At 41.4% G+C, this 18,178-nt stretch overlaps 1 protein-coding gene across 1 annotated transcript in view; it reads left to right on the top strand.

Annotated features, from left to right (window-relative positions):
* RFTN2 (raftlin family member 2) overlaps window positions 1-15,129 on the top strand; it is a 47,100-nt gene extending 31,971 nt beyond the window's left edge. The window contains exons 3-6 of the mRNA XM_040357097.1: window positions 502-613; window positions 5,506-5,774; window positions 8,175-8,377; window positions 14,829-15,129. Coding sequence (XP_040213031.1) covers window positions 502-613; window positions 5,506-5,774; window positions 8,175-8,377; window positions 14,829-15,019 — 775 coding nt within the window. The 3' untranslated portion in view covers window positions 15,020-15,129. The remainder of the gene's footprint in view (window positions 1-501; window positions 614-5,505; window positions 5,775-8,174; window positions 8,378-14,828) is intronic.
* The last annotated feature ends 3,049 nt before the right edge of the window (window positions 15,130-18,178 follow it).

Here is an 18,178-nt window from a genome sequence, read left to right as displayed (position 1 = left end):
GGGGTCACAAGTAATTTAAATAAAACACGCCCACATCATCCACATTTGAATTAGGCGGGCTTACGCCGACACATTTACACTACGCCGCCGTAACGTAGGGCGCAAGTTCTTTCTGAATACGGAACTTGCGCCCTAAGTTACGGCGGCGTAATGTATCTGAGATACGTTACGCCCGCCGATAGATACGAAAATGTATCTGAATCCGGGCCATTGTTTTTTTTATAGCTCAGAGTGAAAAGGGAAGTAGCACTTAAAGATGTTTGTCCAATAAATAAACATACACACTGCCATGATGAAAATGGCATGCATAAGGTTAGTTTGGCAAATGTCACCCATTTACAAATAAAATGTCATTAGGATCTTTATATTATTAATATGCTAGAATACAAAGTATAGAGATAACAGGATAATATCATTTTTCTAGGCCAGAAAAAAAAAATAACATTTGATTATTATGAGCTTTAACTACATATATAAATAATTCACTTTTGTTTTTCTCAGTCAACAACATACCACACACACAGGGCAAAAGCGAGCAAGCCTTGTTGTTGAGGAATGGATGTCAATGTATGAAGCACTCACAAATGAAGGTGTGAAAACTCTGATAGAAAAGGTAATCATTAACTTATTTTTCTTCGCTTGACACTGCAGATCTGAAGAAGTTTTGAATATAGTAATCACCATAGTATTAACCTATTAAAAAAAAGACAGTGTATCTATAGCTAACACTTAATTTTTTTTTAACTTTTAGTTAAAGTAGAGCATTGTTAAGGGCCTATTCACACTTTCCCTTTTTGATGCAGCAAAACTCATGAAAATGCATGTCAAGTAGAAATTTTACTCTTTCCCATGTGGATGCACTGTTCTTTTCTACCTTATTTTCTCTAAAACTCCTCCTGGCACGTGACTGCGATGTCTATGAGTTTATTAAGGCTTGGCGGCTATTGGGTGTGTCGAGGCTATGAGGATAGAAAGAGCTGCATCAAATTCCTATTTGAGCACTCTCATGGCTAAGGACCATGTGACATCAACGATGGTGATTGGCTGGGCAGGGCGCTGGTAGGGCTAATCGGAGGTGTGATGTGATGATTTCACAGACACTGATAATGGTTTCAGGAAGTGCCTGCGAGCAGCCATATTCAGCTGCACAGACACACCATTGTCAGTAAAGCTTAGAAGATTTCTGATTGTCTATATTAGGCTTTTGTTTCTAATTAGGAATTCAGCAATTAAGCTAATGGATAATATAAAATGTTTAGTTAATCTACATACAGTACTAAGCAAGGGCAGATTTAAATTTTTAATTGGAATTCCACTTTAGGCAGCACAGGTGCCCCATAATACATTACAGTTTAATATATGTGTATAAATTATGCCCTCCCAATACAGTTCCATTGGTTTTGGATAGAAAAAAGTTTGTTAAAAACACAATGGCCCGGATTCAGGTAGGGGCGCGCATAGTTACGGCGGCGCAGCGTATCGTATTTACGCTACGCCGCCGCAACTTACAGGAGCAAGTGCAGTATTCACAAAGCACTTGCTCCAAAAGTTGCGGCGGCGTAGCGTAAATGGGGCCGCGTAAGCGCGCGTAATTCAAATGTGTAAGGGGGGGGGCGTGTTTTATTTAAATTATGGTGACCCCGCGTTTTTTACGAAAGGGCGCATCTGTAAAAGAATCCCAGTGGGCATGCTCGAAATTCCGACGTAAATCGTCATTGCTTTCGACGTGAACGTAAATGACGTCCAGCCCTATTTGCGAACGACTTACGCAAACGATGTAAAAAATTCAAATTTCAAGGCGGGAACGACGTCCATACTTAACATTGGCTGCGCCACCTAATAGCAGGAGCAACGTTACGCCGAAAAAGCCTTACACAAACAACGTGAAAAACTACCGCCAGGCGCAGGTACGTTCGTGAATCGACGTAATTAGGTAATTTGCATATTCTACGCCAAAAACAACGGAAGCGCCACCTAGCGGCCAGCGTGAGAATGCATCCTAAGATACGACGGCGTAATAGAATTAAGCCAGTCGGATCTTAGGCTAATGTCGGTGTATCTAGATTTCTGAATACAGAAAGTAGATACGCCGGCGCAGCTTTGAAATTACGCGGTGTATCTATGGATACGCCGGTGTAAATCAATGCTGAATCGGGCCCACTACATCTTTGTACCTAGCTGTAAATAAACTTGTCTACCTTTGTTGACCTAAAGTAAAATGCTATTGTAACAGTTAGAGGTGATACAAAGACTGGCTTCATGGATAGATCCCATCTAGAGTCTTGATTACTGGTATTCAAACTGCAGCCCGGGGGCCAAAGGTGGCCCTTTGCTAGCCTTTATCTGGCCCTTGGGGCACTATTCCACCAATGATGGGACACCACTCCCCCTACTGACACCATCAATGGGGCACTATTCCTCCCATTGATAAAAACAGTGGGCACTATTTCTTCCGGGGCATTTTTTTCTACCACTGGCCACAGTCTGGCCCCCCTAAACCCTGGAGGACAGTAAACTGTCCCTTTGCTTCGAAAGTTTGGAGACCCCTGATCATCAGCCATTACAACAGCTTCTACATATTACCAAATAATCAGCCTTAACCTGTGTCTCACATAGCTGTGGATTCTCCAGTCAAAGGCAATTTTGATAGAAATGGCATTACAAGAATTGTATTGGAATGTCTGTGATGGTGATGAATGTATTCTAAATAAATTTTTTAAAGAGTCATCATGTTTTGTAGAAGCAGCTCAAATCCTCAAGGTGGATATGTGCTGTAATACATAAGAAGACACAGGGACACAGCTCTGTGAATTCTGTGTATACTAGAATGTGCTGCAGTTCAGATCTGTCCCTAATGCAGCATTTTAGTGACTTGCTTCCCCTGGGCAGTCAATACTGTGCTGCAACCAGAATCAATAGTTCAACAGAATGATCAGTTTCACCCATCACAAAGTGTAATAACAATGTAAAGAAATGTACTCTTTCTGTAGGTTTATTTAGCAATAAAATAAAATAAATACAATTTCTATACAGTTTCATGAATTTTCCATTTTCCAAGCACATACTGTAAACAATGTTATATCTTTAAATCTGCTCCATGAGCTATTTCAAAAGCTTTCTCCTTTCCTCTTCTTTAACAGACTACTCAGTGTTGTTGCCGATAAGAAAATTGTAGCACATGGTAGCACATGAATATCATAACAAATGTGAGATAATAATGTCATTGACACCCTAGCCTCTCATTTGTTATGCCGTGGAAGAGGGAAGGTGGTGTTGCCCTCCCTGAAGACTGGAGAAGAGTTTTGTTCGCTGGTTATGCAACAGAATAAGTTCTCATTTGAAACAGTTCTTGTAAACTTTGGCAAAGAAAAAGGGTGGATTTAGGTTTAGGTCTGCTTCAGGAAAATAGGCACCGCTAAATTGAAAAATCCTGGTACTGGGCTTATCTAGTTCCTGGTCACTGGACGCAACAATGGCCGCTAATGCCAGCTGTCCCTCATTTGGATGTATAATAGCTCTGTTTGAAGCACATCCATCATTCCTGCTCAGTTTCCTTGTTTTAGTGTGGTTTATAGAAATTTATGAAAAAATTACTATTTATCATGGAGTATACTTTTGTATGCATTAACCACTTCAGCCACGGAAGGCCCTTCATGACCAGGCCATTTTTTGCGATACAGCATTGCATTACTAAATAATTTTGGTGGTATTTGATCATCTCTGCGGTTTTTATTTTTTGCGTTAGAAACAAAAACATTTTTTACTTTCTGCTATAATACATACCCAATAAAAAAAAATTAAAATCAAATTTCTTCATCAATTTAGGCCAATATGTATTCTGCTACATGTTTTTGGTAAAAAATCCAAATAAGCATATAGTTATAAAAAACATGCACTGTGAGGCCCCGTACACACGACAGAGGAACTCGACGTGCCAAACACGTCAAGTTCCTCGTCGAGTTCAGGGATGAAGCCGCCGAGGAGCTCGGCGGGCCGCCTTCTCCCATAGAACAACGAGAAAATAGAGAACATGTTCTCTATTTTCTCGACGAGTTCCTCGGCGGCTCCATCGGGCCAAAAGTGTACAGACGACAGAGTTTCTCGGCAGAATCCAGCTCTGACCGAGTTTCTCGCTGAATTCTGCCGAGAAACTCTGTCGTGTGTACGAGGCCTCACTGTACTAATGACACTAGCAGGGAAGGAGTTAACATAGGGAATAATCAAATGGTTGAATGTGCTCATAGGGAGTGCTTTCTAACTGTGTGGGGGAGGTGCTTTTACTGGGGGAAGACAAAGATACGTGTTCTTGCCTAGCAGGAACACAAGATCTCCATCTTCCCCTCCCTCAGACTGGCGGTCTGCCCTGTTTACATAGGCAGACCGCCATTCTGCCTCTCCTGAGAACGATCAGCATGTCCCTGCGGACATCGCGTCTGCCGGACACGCTGATTGGCTCCTGCTGTGTCCAATCAGCCAATCAGCTTGTCCAGCAGACGCGATGCCCGCCGGGACATGACGATCATTCTCAGGAGAGGCAGAATGGTGTTCTGCCTATGTAAACAAGGCAGACCGCCAGTCTGTTGGAGGGGAAGATGGAGATCTAGTGTTTCTGCTAAGCATAGGCCCCAGACCCAGTGCACAAAATCACGTATAGGTACGTGATTTGGCGCTGGACGGCTGCCCTGACTCAGTATATCTGCGTGGGGCGGTCCTTAACAGGTTAAACACTGTCAACAACAAGAACATTTATAACTTAAGAATTAAAAAAAAAAGGACTGTTTAATGACCAAAAGTAATGTTTCGTCAAGTCTAAGTACAGAAAACTTTTTGGGATTAACAAATAATTTTTGCTGTATTGATTCTTCATGAGTTGTGTAAATGGGGACATGTCAGGGGTGTATTCTCTGTGCTTAAAAGGTATCTCTCTAGGATCCCTGGTGCTGTTTGGAAAAAAAAAAAATCACTAAACGTCAGCTTTAACAGTTGTGCATTGTAGCCTGTGTTTACCATAGAGATAAGTGGGGCCATTTGACATATGACTGTCAAACTACATCCATGAAAATATAATTTACTTACAGACATCACTATATAGCTATTAAGATATTTACTAAATAAAAATTAGAACTTTTTTTGATGCAATTTGTTAATGTGATTAAAAACTAGCTTTCTGCACAACACGGTGGCCTTTTTCTGTTAATCGTGTAAAGAGACGCTGTATGCAGAAGACCTAGCTGGCAATCAAAAATCATCATTCCCTCCAATTGATTGCTAAATTGTAAAATTGTGTTTTTTTCTAAATTGAAACTATTAAATCCTTTCAACATAATAAATTATCCTTAATTTTCAAAGCATGTGGCCTTAAATGAGATTGAAATCTTTTTAGCGAGAAATTTAAGTATTTGTCTTTTACTTTGCACTTCATGATCTGCTTTTGCGCTGTTTGTTCTAACTGAAATTCCATACTGATCTTATACGATCAACCTCTCCAACAATATGTTAATGTAGGTCAATGAAGCATCCCGAAAAGGCATGAGATTTATTGGATTTCTAACAAAGCACTTTCATCAGACCACAAATACCTTGGCAGATGTAAAAAGCGCAGAGCAGAACAGAAATGGTACCGATGATGTTTATAAAAATCGGAAAGAAGGAACTTTAAGTGGCCATTCCTCGGAAAGTGGAATTGATGAAGATATTCATCCAGGGAGTGAACACTTACAAGACTCTGTATTTTCTGATGAGGGCAGTTTGCATAAATCAAGAAAAAGTCAAGGTAAAGTCTACCTCTATTCTAATCAGAGCAATGCTAAAATTACATTTACCACAACCACAATTTAAACAGCATAGAGTGTAAAATGTTTATTGTATTTTCTTGCATCAATAAGTCCTGGTTGTTAGGGGTGTACCTAGAGCATTTGGCACATGGGCAGATCCTGTATCTGGCGCACAAGCCACCCCCCCCACACTTACGGATCCTATATCTGGCACTCCCCCACCCAACTTTACATTGTAAAAACACCCCACCGGGTGTCCACTGGGAGCTTTACATTTTTTTTTGTTTTTTTATTGTTTATATTATTTTCATTGCTGTCTCGCAAAACAAGCAGGATTCAGGCCAAAGCTGTGTGCAGTACCGCGTTTGGCCTGAGGTGGGGGGTGCCAGAGCCGAACGGCGCCATTCGGAAATGGACAGAAAGGCCCGAGGACAGTTCGGCTGACCTCGGCAAACCTCGGAAAGGTTTGTGAACGGAGTCTTTCCGAGGTTTGCTGAGGTCAGTCGAACTGTCCTTGGGCCTTTCCGTCTGTTTCCGAGGCTCTCCGCCCCCCCCCACCTCTGGCCGCACGCGGTATTGCATGCCATTGAAGTCAATGCATAACAAATAATTTTTGTTTCCATTGACTTCAATGGGGAAACTCGCTTTGATATGCAAGTACTTTGGATTACGAGCATTCTCCTGGAACGGATAATGCTCGTAATCCAAGGTTCCACTGTATATGTACTTTCAACTATATTTTAAAATATGTACCTGGAGTTCCTGCTTAAGAGTTTATCTGTTACAAAAAAACCTTACTGGTTTTCAAAGTTTACAAGAAATATGGGAATAAATATCTCTTTTAAAACGTGTCATATACGTAGGTGACCTGCATCAAACACATTATGAACTTTACTGTAGAGAAAGAATTACTATTATTTCATGTATCGGATAAATGGATGGATAGGTGATTTTCCATTATTCAAGCTGAAAAGTATATAGGGCCAGATTCACAGAAGAAGTACGCCGGAGTATCTACTGATACTCTGGCGTACTTTCAAATTTGCCGCGTTGTATCTTTAGCTTGAATCCTCAAACCAAGATACGACGGCTTTTGGCTTCGATCCCACAGGCGTACGGCTTCGTACGCCTTCGGATCGTAGGTGTAATACTTCGGCGCCCGCTGGGTGGAGTTTGCATCGTTTTCCGCGTCGGGTATGCCAATTAGCTTATTCCGGCGATTCACGAAGGTACGTGCCTTCGTCCGTGAATAGGAAAGGACGTAACTCACGTCGACGTTCAAAAAATCACGTCGGTGCGACGTCATTTCGCGCAAAGCACGGCGGGAAATTTCAAAACGGAGCATGCGCAGTACGTTCGGCGCAGGAACGCGCCTAATTTAAATGATCCACGCCCCCTACCCGGATCATTTGAATTAGGCGGGCTTGCGCCGGAGGGATTTACGCTACCCCGCCGCAACTTTACAGGCAAGTGCTTGCCCGTAAAACTTGCGGCGGTGTAACGTAAATGCGATACGTTACGCCGCCGTAAATGTACCTGAATCTGGCCCATAGTTCTTAGGTACATGCAAAGTACTATGTAGAAGCAGAAAAGATAACTAAAAAAGAGTAGAAATAACAGAGAAGAAAGTAGAAGAGTGAGGGAGAACTTGTGCAATCAAGCCACAGCTAAAATAATCTAGCGACTTGCTTTATTACATAGAAAAAGGTACAATAGCCTTCATTCCCCACGTGATCTATGGAATTTTACATCACCAATCATTTCTTATGGGAAATATTTAGTATGGCCCCAAGGTGTTTTGTTAGTTACTGTGCTCATTCAGGCCAGTCCCCATCATGACAGGCCAGTCCCCATCCCTCAATGGTTACCTTCCCTGTGCTTCCCTGCTACTCTGTCCATCTGTCAGATCTCTAAAACTAATGTCTGTCTTGGTTCCATATCATGGCTTACTGAGGGTAATAGTAAGCCCCAACTTCCACATAACTACAGTTATTTACTTACCTAAGTAGGAAAGCTGTGGTCTGTCCCTCATTTTCATCAAGATTCCATTTCTCATAACTGCCCATTCCTGTGCAGAAAATCTCTCATAGACTTGCTAAAGACATTCTTGTGAGCATCTTCAGTCGCACACCATGGCCCTATACATGTAACTTCATTGCCAGACTCTGAGATGGGAGAAATGATGTGGGCCTTTTCACGGACTTGGATATCTGGAAAGAACTGAGCATTAGTTCCCCAATCAGTTACACCTTAAATACTTTTGGCGTTAGGGAATCCATGTGTGTATTAGCATAAAAAAATGCAATATGTTAGAAGGTCAAATGAAAACCAGTTAAAAAAAAAATACAAAATAGATAAATGAAAATAATCTCAATGTCCCTTTCCTTTTGTTCATTAGGAAAAAACATTATATGCTGTATTTAATGCTTTGAATGATGATCTAGCTTGCTACAAATACATTGAAGGCAACCTCTCTATAAAGATCTGTAGAAAAGGCCCAACAATCAGTGCACTTGAAGCTGACTGGCTGGAAATGACAACATTTTATTATAAGCAAGGCTTTTCTTTAATTGATTCTTTTGTTCACTGGGAAACATTACGAGGTAAGGGTTTTTTCTTTTACTTTCTTATTTTTTATGTCTATAATTTATTTGTTAAAACCTTAAAGTGTAACTCTGGGCATATATGGGCAATCAAGTATTTGTAACAAGCAATAAAGGAAGTTAAAGGAGAAGTATAGTCAAAACTTTTTTGGCTTTACTTCTCCTGTAGATCACATACGTGCAGTTCGTTCTGAACTCCTATGACATGTTTTCAGCCATCAGCGTGCTAAAGTCCGCAGTTGGCTGACGTCACTCCGCCGGTCCAGGCTCTGAAAAGATCCTGATCATATGGTTGGCATACACCTAGATGCTTGGACCAGCAGCTGGCTCAGCCTCTCAAAGATCCACTGGGAGCCTGAGCCAGCCCCTCCCGCCCCCTCCACAGCTCAATGCGCCAGGGAGCACTGGAGGGGCAGAGCAGAGACCCTGGGACTGACAGTCACTGCTCTCTGCTCAGAGTGGAGGGGGAGAACTGAGTGATCAGCTGTGTTTGATCACTCAGTTCTCACTGCAGAGGACATTCCTGGCATGGGTGAGCTGCTGAGAGAATTAAGAAGGGGCAGGGTGAGCTGTTAAGAATGCAAAAACTTTAGTGCTTCTGCTGTGAACTATGAGGATTCATTTTTGCCTGCAGTTAAAAAGAGTATGGAGGGCATATTTTATAGTATATGCTCCTAGCCTGGTCAATTCTGTACACTTTAATTTTCTTTTCTATAAACCAGATGATGACCAGCACTGTACCTGTATGTCGCTAGACTTCAAGTGGTTATACCGAGATGATGCCTTCAGATGCAGGCCTCATCCCAGTACTGTTTATTACAGCTCTGTAAAAGCAATCATAACTAGCTGAATTGCTTTTACAAGCAGCAGGAGCAGATGTCCCCCCTCCTGCTGCCTTCCATGGCTTTACCGGGATCTCCCGTACCACCGGGCATCCCGATCGACCAGCCAGCACTTCGCACTGATGTGAAGCTTTGAAATCGTTCCAAAGTAGTGCAATTTTAAAGCTGCACACCGGTGTGAATTGGGGCTAAAGCTACTTCTAGTCTCTTTTGACCCACAGCACCAAAGTCTGTACAGTCGTGGAAAACAGTTTTGAGAATGACACAAATATTAATTTTCAGAACATCTACTGCTTCAGTGTTTTTTTGATCTTTTGTCAGATGTTTCTATGGTATACTGAAGTATAATTACAAGTATTTCATAAGTGTCAAAGGCTTTCGATTGATAATTACATTAAGTTTATGCAAAGAGTCAATATGTGCAGTGTTTATTTTTTAAAACTTCTGAAATTTGCCCTGGAATGCTGTCAATCAACTTCAGGGCCACTTTCTGACTGATAACAGGCTGCCCATTCATGCATAATCAATGCTTGGAGTTTGGCAGAATTTGTGGGGTTTTCTGTTCACTCGCCTCTTGAGGATTGACCACAAGTTTTCAATGGGATTAAGGTCTGGGGAGTTTCTTTGCCATGGACACAAAATTTCAATGTTTTGTTCCCCAAGCCACTTAGTTATAACTTTTGCCATTTGGCAAGGTGCTCCATCATGCTGGAAAAGGCATTATTCATCCCCAAACTGTTCTTGGATGGTTGTGAGAAGTTGCTCTTGGAGGATATTTTTGTATCATTCATTATTCGTGTGTTCTTAGGCAAAATTGTGAGTGAGCCTACTACCTTGGCTGAGAAGCCACCCCACACATGAATAGTCTCAGGAAGCTTTACTGTTGGCATGGCATGACACTGTTGGCATTGATGGCAGCGCTCATCTTTTCTTCTCCGGACAAGGTTTTTTCTGGATGCCCCAAACAATCAAAAAGGGGCAATGACTTTACCCCAGTCCTCAGCAGTCCAACCCCTGTACCTTTTGCAGAATATCAGTCTGTCCCTGATGTCTTTCCTGGAGAGAAATGGCTTTTTTTGCTGCTCTTCTTGACACCAGGCCATCCTCCAAAAGTCTTTGCCTCACTGTGCGTGCAGATACACTCACACCTGCCTGCTGCCCTTCCTGAGCAAGCTGTGCACTGGTGGTGCCCCCATCCTGTGGCTGAATCAACTGAAGGAGACGGTCCTGGCGCTTGCTGGAATTTCTAGGGCCCTCTGAAACCTTCTTCACAAATGCAGTGGAACTTTTTTTATGGGATTAAGTTCATTTTCATGGTAAAGAGGGACTTTGCAAGTAATTGCTATTCAATCTGATCACTCTTCATAACATTCTGGAGTATATGCAAATTGCCATAAAAAAAAAAAAGAGGCAGCAGACTTTGTGAAAATGTACCGTATTTGCCGGTGTATAAGGCGACCGGGCGTATAAGACGACCCCCCTAATTTTACAGTTTTTTTACGATTTTTTGCCTGTATTCACCGCATAAGACACACCCTTCTTAGGCTTCATATTTCTTCCTTCTGGAGCCATATTTTTCTTACTTCTGGCTGGAGCTGGAGCCAATCACGGCGAGTGATGTATTCTATCAATGAATACAAAGCCTGCTTGGAATGGCAGAAGCTGTGACATCATCAGCCCACGCCTCTTTGACTCTCAAAGCCAATCCGGGCAGGGTACTGTATGTAGCCTGCTCGGATTGGCAGAGGTTGTTACTCCAATCCGAGCAGGCTTCATTTGAATACATCGCTCACTGGGATTGGCTAAACGGTATATACTGTATGTAGCCAAAGCTACGTACAGTATTACAGGCATCCGAGCAGCTGACCCGGCGTATAAGACGACCCCTGCTTTTTGGCCATTTTTTTAAGTGTAAAAGGTAGTCTTATACGCCAGCAAATACAGTATATTTGTGTCATTCTAAAAACTTTTAACCACAGCTGTATATAACATAAAATAATCATCTGTGATGGGTTAAAGGGGTTGTAAAGGTTCATTTTTTATTTTCTAAATAGGTTCCTTTAAGCTAGTGCATTGTTGGTTTGCTTACCTTTTCCTTCGATTTCCCTTCTAAATTTCTGAATTTCTCACTTTCTGTTTATCCTCAGTAAACTTGACACCATCATCCGAGCGGTGTTTAGTCAGCCAGAACAGCTTACTGAGGGGAGGAACAGAAAGTGAGAAATTCAGATAAAGAAAATATAGAAAAAAAACATTTAGAAGGGAAATGGAAGGAAAAGGTAAGTGAACCAACAATGCACTAGCTTAAAGGAATCTATTTAGAAAATAAAAAACAAACCTTTACAACACCTTTAACAGCAATAACCTTTAGCAGGATAGCCGGGAATGTAATGTTTACAAAACAGAAATCTGTTGAAATTTTCAAGTGTGTAAGATCACAATCATGCTTCATACAGTAGAGTACATATATACTCTACATACATGGACCTTTGTCACACTAATGATTACAAAGAAATCATACCACCCTTGATACTTTTTTTTTACAAATATATAACTTATTTTAATGAAATATAAATTCTAATAGGTTGCTGTTGGTTACTGAACTTGAACAAATGTCTTTGTTTTATTTTTTTAGATTACGTTTGTCATCTCCTCACTAGGTGTGATTATCCTCATTGCTTATAGTGTATCTAAACCAAAGATAAACACCTTACCTGTCCTTAGATGTGGTGGCTGCCTTAATTTCCTTTATTAGGCCTTTTCCCCTCTATTTTTACCTGTTAATCGTGAGAATAAAGCTGGCCAAACACTGATCTACATTTGGCCAGTCCAGCTGGGACACCTTTGCTGTTCCTGGGGGGTTACACTCATTCCCCCACTGTATCTATGGGGGTGCCCATGGTTTTAGCCCAAGGCAGGACTACAAACATGTCTTCCTCTCTTTACCTATGTTACATATAAGGCAGGGGAATTAGAAGTTTGCAGAAAATAGCTTGAAGGAAAGATAACATTGTTTGATATCTCATTTTAATTCACGGGAACTGACAAGGTTACTGCATTTCCGGCAGATCATTGGATATTTTCTGTACTTGTTCCAAATGTTAAAAGGGAGTTACCGCTCCAGGTGGTTCCGCTTATGTGATCAATGTCCTCCCAGCAAAGCAAGGGTGCTGGCAATGCACTAGGCAATCAATGAAACAGGAAAATGTATGGACAGCCGCACTCCAAAAAACCTTTTAAGGTTGTCTTTATTTAAAAAAAGGATGACACTGTGTCATCCTTTTTTTAAATAAAGTGCGGCTGTCCATACATTTTCCCGTTTCATTGTTCCAAATGTTCCTAGCCTGAAAAGTAAATGTATCCAATCGACAACATCTAAGAAATGGTAAACAGCAATATTTAGACATTTTGGGGCAGATTCACGTACCTCGGCGCATATTTGCGTCGGGCGTAGCGTATCTAAGATACACTACGCCGCCGTAACTTACTTTTTTTTTTGGAATCCTCAAAGAATTTGCACCGTAAGTTGAGGCGTAGTGTATCTTTGGCGGCGTAAGGGCGCGGAATTCAAATGGATGTGATGGGGGCGTGTTTTATGTAAATACGTCGTGACCCGACGTAAACAATGTTTTTTTTGAACGGCGCATGCGTCGTCCGTGGGGGTATCCCAGTGCGCATGTTCGAAATTAAACCGGAACAAGCCAATGCTTACGACAGTGACGTCATTCTACGCAAATCCCTATACGCAAACGACGTAAAAAATTCAAAATGCGAGGCGGGAACGACGGCCATACTTAACATTGAGTACGCCACCATATAGCAGGGGTAACTATATGCCGAAAAAGCCGAACGCAAACAATGTAAAAAAATGCGCCGGCCGGACGTACGTTCGTGGATCGCCATAACTAGCTAATTTGCATACTCGACGCGGAATTAGACGGAAACGCCACCTAGCGGCCGCCGAAAAAATGCACCTAAGATCCGACGGTGTACTAAGACGTACGCCTGTCGGATCGATCCCATATGCCGTGTATCTTGTTTTGTGGATACAAAACAAAGATACGACGCGGGAACTTTGAAATTACGCGGCGTATCAATAGATACTCCGGCGTAATTCTTATGTGGATCTGCCCCTTTGTTTTTGGGTTTAGATATCGTTTTAGATATCTTTTACCATCTCCTCATTAGACAAAGGCGATCATTGGCTAACAGAGCATGAGCATCTATGATTACCTTTAGCCTTGTTGATCACAAATGTAAAAAGTACTTGTGTAGAATATTAATTTGGATATAGATATTTATTTGGGTGCAGTGTTGAATGACCGATTAATTGTCTGGCAAACTATACAGTACTACAACTGAAAAAGGGCCTGGAAAGGGAGAGTCGGTTAAGCAGTGCCCACAAATTTTATTTCATTTGTTTACCACTCACAAGTAGTCTATATCCATGGCTGTTTTGTGGTGTTTTTCAAACGGTATTTAAATGGCTCATACGTTGGAAGCTCCTTTAACATATCCTAGACCTGATTTTGTTTGGTTTGATTATTTTAAATACAAAAAAAAGGAAAAATACAAAGAACACTAAATGGAGCAAACAACTACAGTATATATACACCCTGTTCACTCATAGAGATGTACTGCATATGTTTTTTTATTTTGCCCTACTATATGCTTTAGCAGAATAAAAATGTCAAAGTATACAATTTACCAACATTAACATACTAATTTCTGATGACTTTTGATAGTCCTGTGAAGAAAAACAAAGGAAGAGAAATCACCAGTGGCTTCCTTCCTGATAAGAATCCTTCTTGTTGTAATTAGGTTTGCTCCTTAATTTGTGTACATTCCTGGTATACTGAAACACCAAATTCATCACTATGTGTAGTAAATGTGTTTTTTATTTTAGTTTTTTTGTTTTTTAATGAATAACTGGGGAGTGCACACAGCTAGTACAGAAAGTCAGAAACAATAGATATAGAAAATAATGCTTAGTTAGGCAGATCGTATATTTTCATATAATTGACCTAATAAAGTATCCCTAAGGCCCGGTTCACACTGATGCGCTGTAAATTTGGTCCATTTTTTTGCGAATTTACCAAAATTTTAACGCGAATTGGACATGTGATTGACGTTCTAGCCAATGGAATCATAGTGTACAAAAATAAAATGTGTTAACTTCCTGTGGACTTCCTGGTTTTTGTGGAGAATCGCGTAGTGAAATTCGCACATATGTGAACCATCAATGCTATTCCAGAACAATTTACATTGATGTCTATGGAGACTAAATTCGCAACGCAATGCAGTAAACTCGCACAAGAGCCTTTTTTTATAGCATCGCATTCGTAGAGGAATCTCCGACCCATGTATGGTTTTGACGCATTCGGTATGAACTCGATCAGTGTGAACCGGGACTAAATAAGTTTTGTCTCAATGCTTTACAATCAACTTACCAGAGTTTTGTTTTTCAAAGTAGGTCAAAAACATAGGGGCGATTGGGGATGTTCTTAATCTTGAAGGTTTGAGCAGTGAGTTATACAGAAAAGCTTCTTCTGTATCCACAAACTGGGCGGTTTCCCCCCAGAGCTAATTGTTCTTTCATCTTATTCTAGGAGACCTGTCACCAAAATCATTGGATGGATTATTCATCTATGAGGATGAAGCTGCCCAACTAACAGGGTCGAAAAACAAAGGAAATGATGCAATCATAGTAGAACAATGGACTGTATTTGAGGTAATACATATATTATATTTTCTTTTATATCACTTAGAAAATAAAATATGTAGTCTTTTCAACTTTTAGGTAATAATAAAGGTAAAAAGTACAAAGGTTTTGGTTTAGATTCTACTATATTTGTATAAACTCTTTAACAAAAATGCATTTAAGAAAGAAGCATGGGTTCACAAAAAAAACACACACATACTTACCTAAATGGCTGCAGCTGTCCCCCACCGGCTCTACACTGAGAACTGAGAGATTAAAGACTGCTGATTGCTCAGTTCTCAGTCTTCAGTGAGCAGAGAGCTGGTAACTGTCAGTCACCAGCTCTTTGCACTGCCCCTCCAGTGCTCACTGGATCACCGGGCTGTGCAGAGAGCATCATTGCACCGGCTCTGTGAAGTCAGCCTCCAGTGGGCCTTAGCCCACTCTTGGCTGAGTCTGGGTCACAAGAGTGCAGAACTACGTGCATTCCTGTGATCCCCAGGAGAAGTATGACCAGAAAGGTTTTGGCCATTCTTCTACTTTAATGTATGGCCCCATACACACGATAGAATCTATCCGCAGATAAATCCCATCGAATGGGTTTCAGCGGATAGATTCTATGGTGTGTACACTCCGGCGGATATTTATCCGCGGATATTTCCGAATTCCAGTAGATAAATATTTGTCGACATGCACAGAATATCTATCTGCTGGAATCGGATCCCACGGATGGATCCGCTCGTCTGTACAGACTCACCGGATCCATCCGTCCAAAGGGATTCCCCGCACGCGTCGTAATGATTTGACGCATGCGTGGAATTCCTTATATGACAGCGTCGCGCCCGTCGCCGCGTCATAATCGCGGCGACGGCACGACACGTCATCGCCAGAGGATTTCGGCGCGGATTTCAATGCGATGGTGTGTACACGCCATCGCATAGAAATCTGCTGAAATCCTCTAGAGGATTTATTCCGCGGATACGGTCCGCTGGACCGTATCCGCGGATAAATCCTCTCGTGTGTATGGGGCCTAAGACAAAGAATTCTCAGACATACGGTGTGATTTCTAAATACGCTTGTATAGTGCATCTGTAAGTATCTCCTCTTAGGCAGCTGTCTCTTCATGGAAACTTTGGTCATCACTGTTTAGCAGTGAGAAGGATGAATCAATGCTTTGAGCTCTGTAAACACCAGGCCTTTTACAAAAGACTTTGCAAGACAATGTTAAAAAGCCTAAAGGCTGTATATATAAAATTTGAAAATATGAATAAAAAAAAAATATCTATGTATTTACTTTACAATTGTATTTTTAGTCCTGACCACAATAAGTTGAAATAAATTATGTACAAACCCATTACACTATCCTCTGATAAATGCACATATATATCTATGCCACCCCAACCCTTCTGAGCACATACACTACATCTCCAAATTCAGACATACTTAGATGTGACAGTCATGGGGTGACCTAGTGCCTTGCTTGTGCAATAGGCTACTGTTGGGATAAATGGGGCTTTCTCCAAATGATCTCTAGTATCAAGAGCTCCATTCAAACTCTTCGACATGGTGTGATGCATGCACGGCCAGTAGGGGACAGAGAAGTGCTAAAAGGATGTGGAATCCCGTTCCACAGGCGGTGGTTTCAGTGGGGCACATTGATCGTTTAGAAAACTATTACATAAGCACCTGAACGACCACAACATACAGGGATATACAATGTAATACTGACATAAAATCACACACATAGGTTGGACTTGTGTCTTTTTTCAACCTCACCTACTATGTAACTATGTAATACACCACAACGGAAGAAAAAACATGTATGATCCTCTTTAACAACACAGCTCACCACAACATACACTATAGTAATATAGTAAATGCCATAGTAAAATACTGTGCAATTCAACCACTTAGAGTATCATTGCAATACATGATTTAATCAGAGAGCATGATTTCTAATTGGTTACAGTAGTTAACTGCATTGGCAGACCAAAAGTTCCAGTACAAATCCCCCCACCCCCTTCCAAGTTGCATATTAATTCCTTCACCAGCTGAGCTTCTGAAAACCATTGAGTGCAGGAACACCACCCTTTACAGTTGACCGTATCAACTCATCAAAAAACGGCAGCTAAGTAACTAACTAAGTAGCTAAGCAGCATGTTTGTTCTCAACTTCAAAAGCTGAATTTTGCTGGGTACTTCCCTATAGTGACAAAACACAGAAAACAAAAAACGCACAATACAACACTCCCAAAATTAGTTACCTAACAAAATGTATTGTACGTAAGTAAATCAGCGCAAAACACCATCATGGCCTCCCTAAGATGGACAATTCCATTAACCACCCAGCATATGACCTCCCCTAAACCACCCTCCCCAAAACCAACCCATATAGATTAACACGCCCCCCCCCCACAAACCCCTATACAGGTTAGCGGGGTGGAGGATGCAACCCCCACAAGGGAGCTGAGCCTACCCTCCCTAAAAACTCCCCTACAGACAGGAACCAATCGTGTACCTCTGAAGTAAGGTCTAGCCCCACTGCTAATGATGTCACAACCTTAGAGCCACAATGGGCGAATGGGGCACCTCAGGACAGTGCTGGTGGGGTTCACCATCGACAGTCACCTAACCACATGAAACTCATAACCGTCACATGTAATGGTCCAGTCATCGTCAGTGTAATGATGCACAGAACCGTGCTTGAATGGCCAGTTACTCATACAAACTAAAAAAAGTTTTAGCTTTAGATATATGTGGAAGAGTAACTCCACCTTTGTTACAAAAAAACAAAACAAAAACAATCCCCTCTGGTTGATCAATGTATATTGCAAGAATTTTAACCAACTGTTGTTGCAGATTCCTACTGAAGAAATAACTGTTTGTTTGACCATGTCCTATGCAGATTGTTCTGAATGGGAGGATCTCGTTCATTATAATAAGCTGGTGCATTTTCAGTCTTCTGATTTGTGTCCTGCTTCTGAGTCTGTCCAGGTCCAGAAAAAGGAAAAAGTTGCATTATTTCTTGTTTTTCTGGACCTAAACATGACAGATAGGAGGTAGCCTGATGAGCTTGCATGGAGCTATCATGGGTCCTCCCGTGTCCGCCTGTGTCCGCTGGACAGAAACTGAACATATGTAAAAAAAAAACTGACATCTGTCCCATTCAGCTCCGATTTCTCACAGATCTCCTGCTGAATGGAGCAGAGAGGCTCCATGTGAAAGCCCTTAAGGAGCATCTAATCAAAAGCATCTAACC

Source organism: Rana temporaria, chromosome 6 (genome assembly GCF_905171775.1).
Source record: "Rana temporaria chromosome 6, aRanTem1.1, whole genome shotgun sequence".
Taxonomy (NCBI): domain Eukaryota; kingdom Metazoa; phylum Chordata; class Amphibia; order Anura; family Ranidae; genus Rana; species Rana temporaria.
The sequence above is the reverse complement of the archived record's forward strand: the minus strand, read 5'-3'. Positions and strand labels throughout refer to the sequence as shown.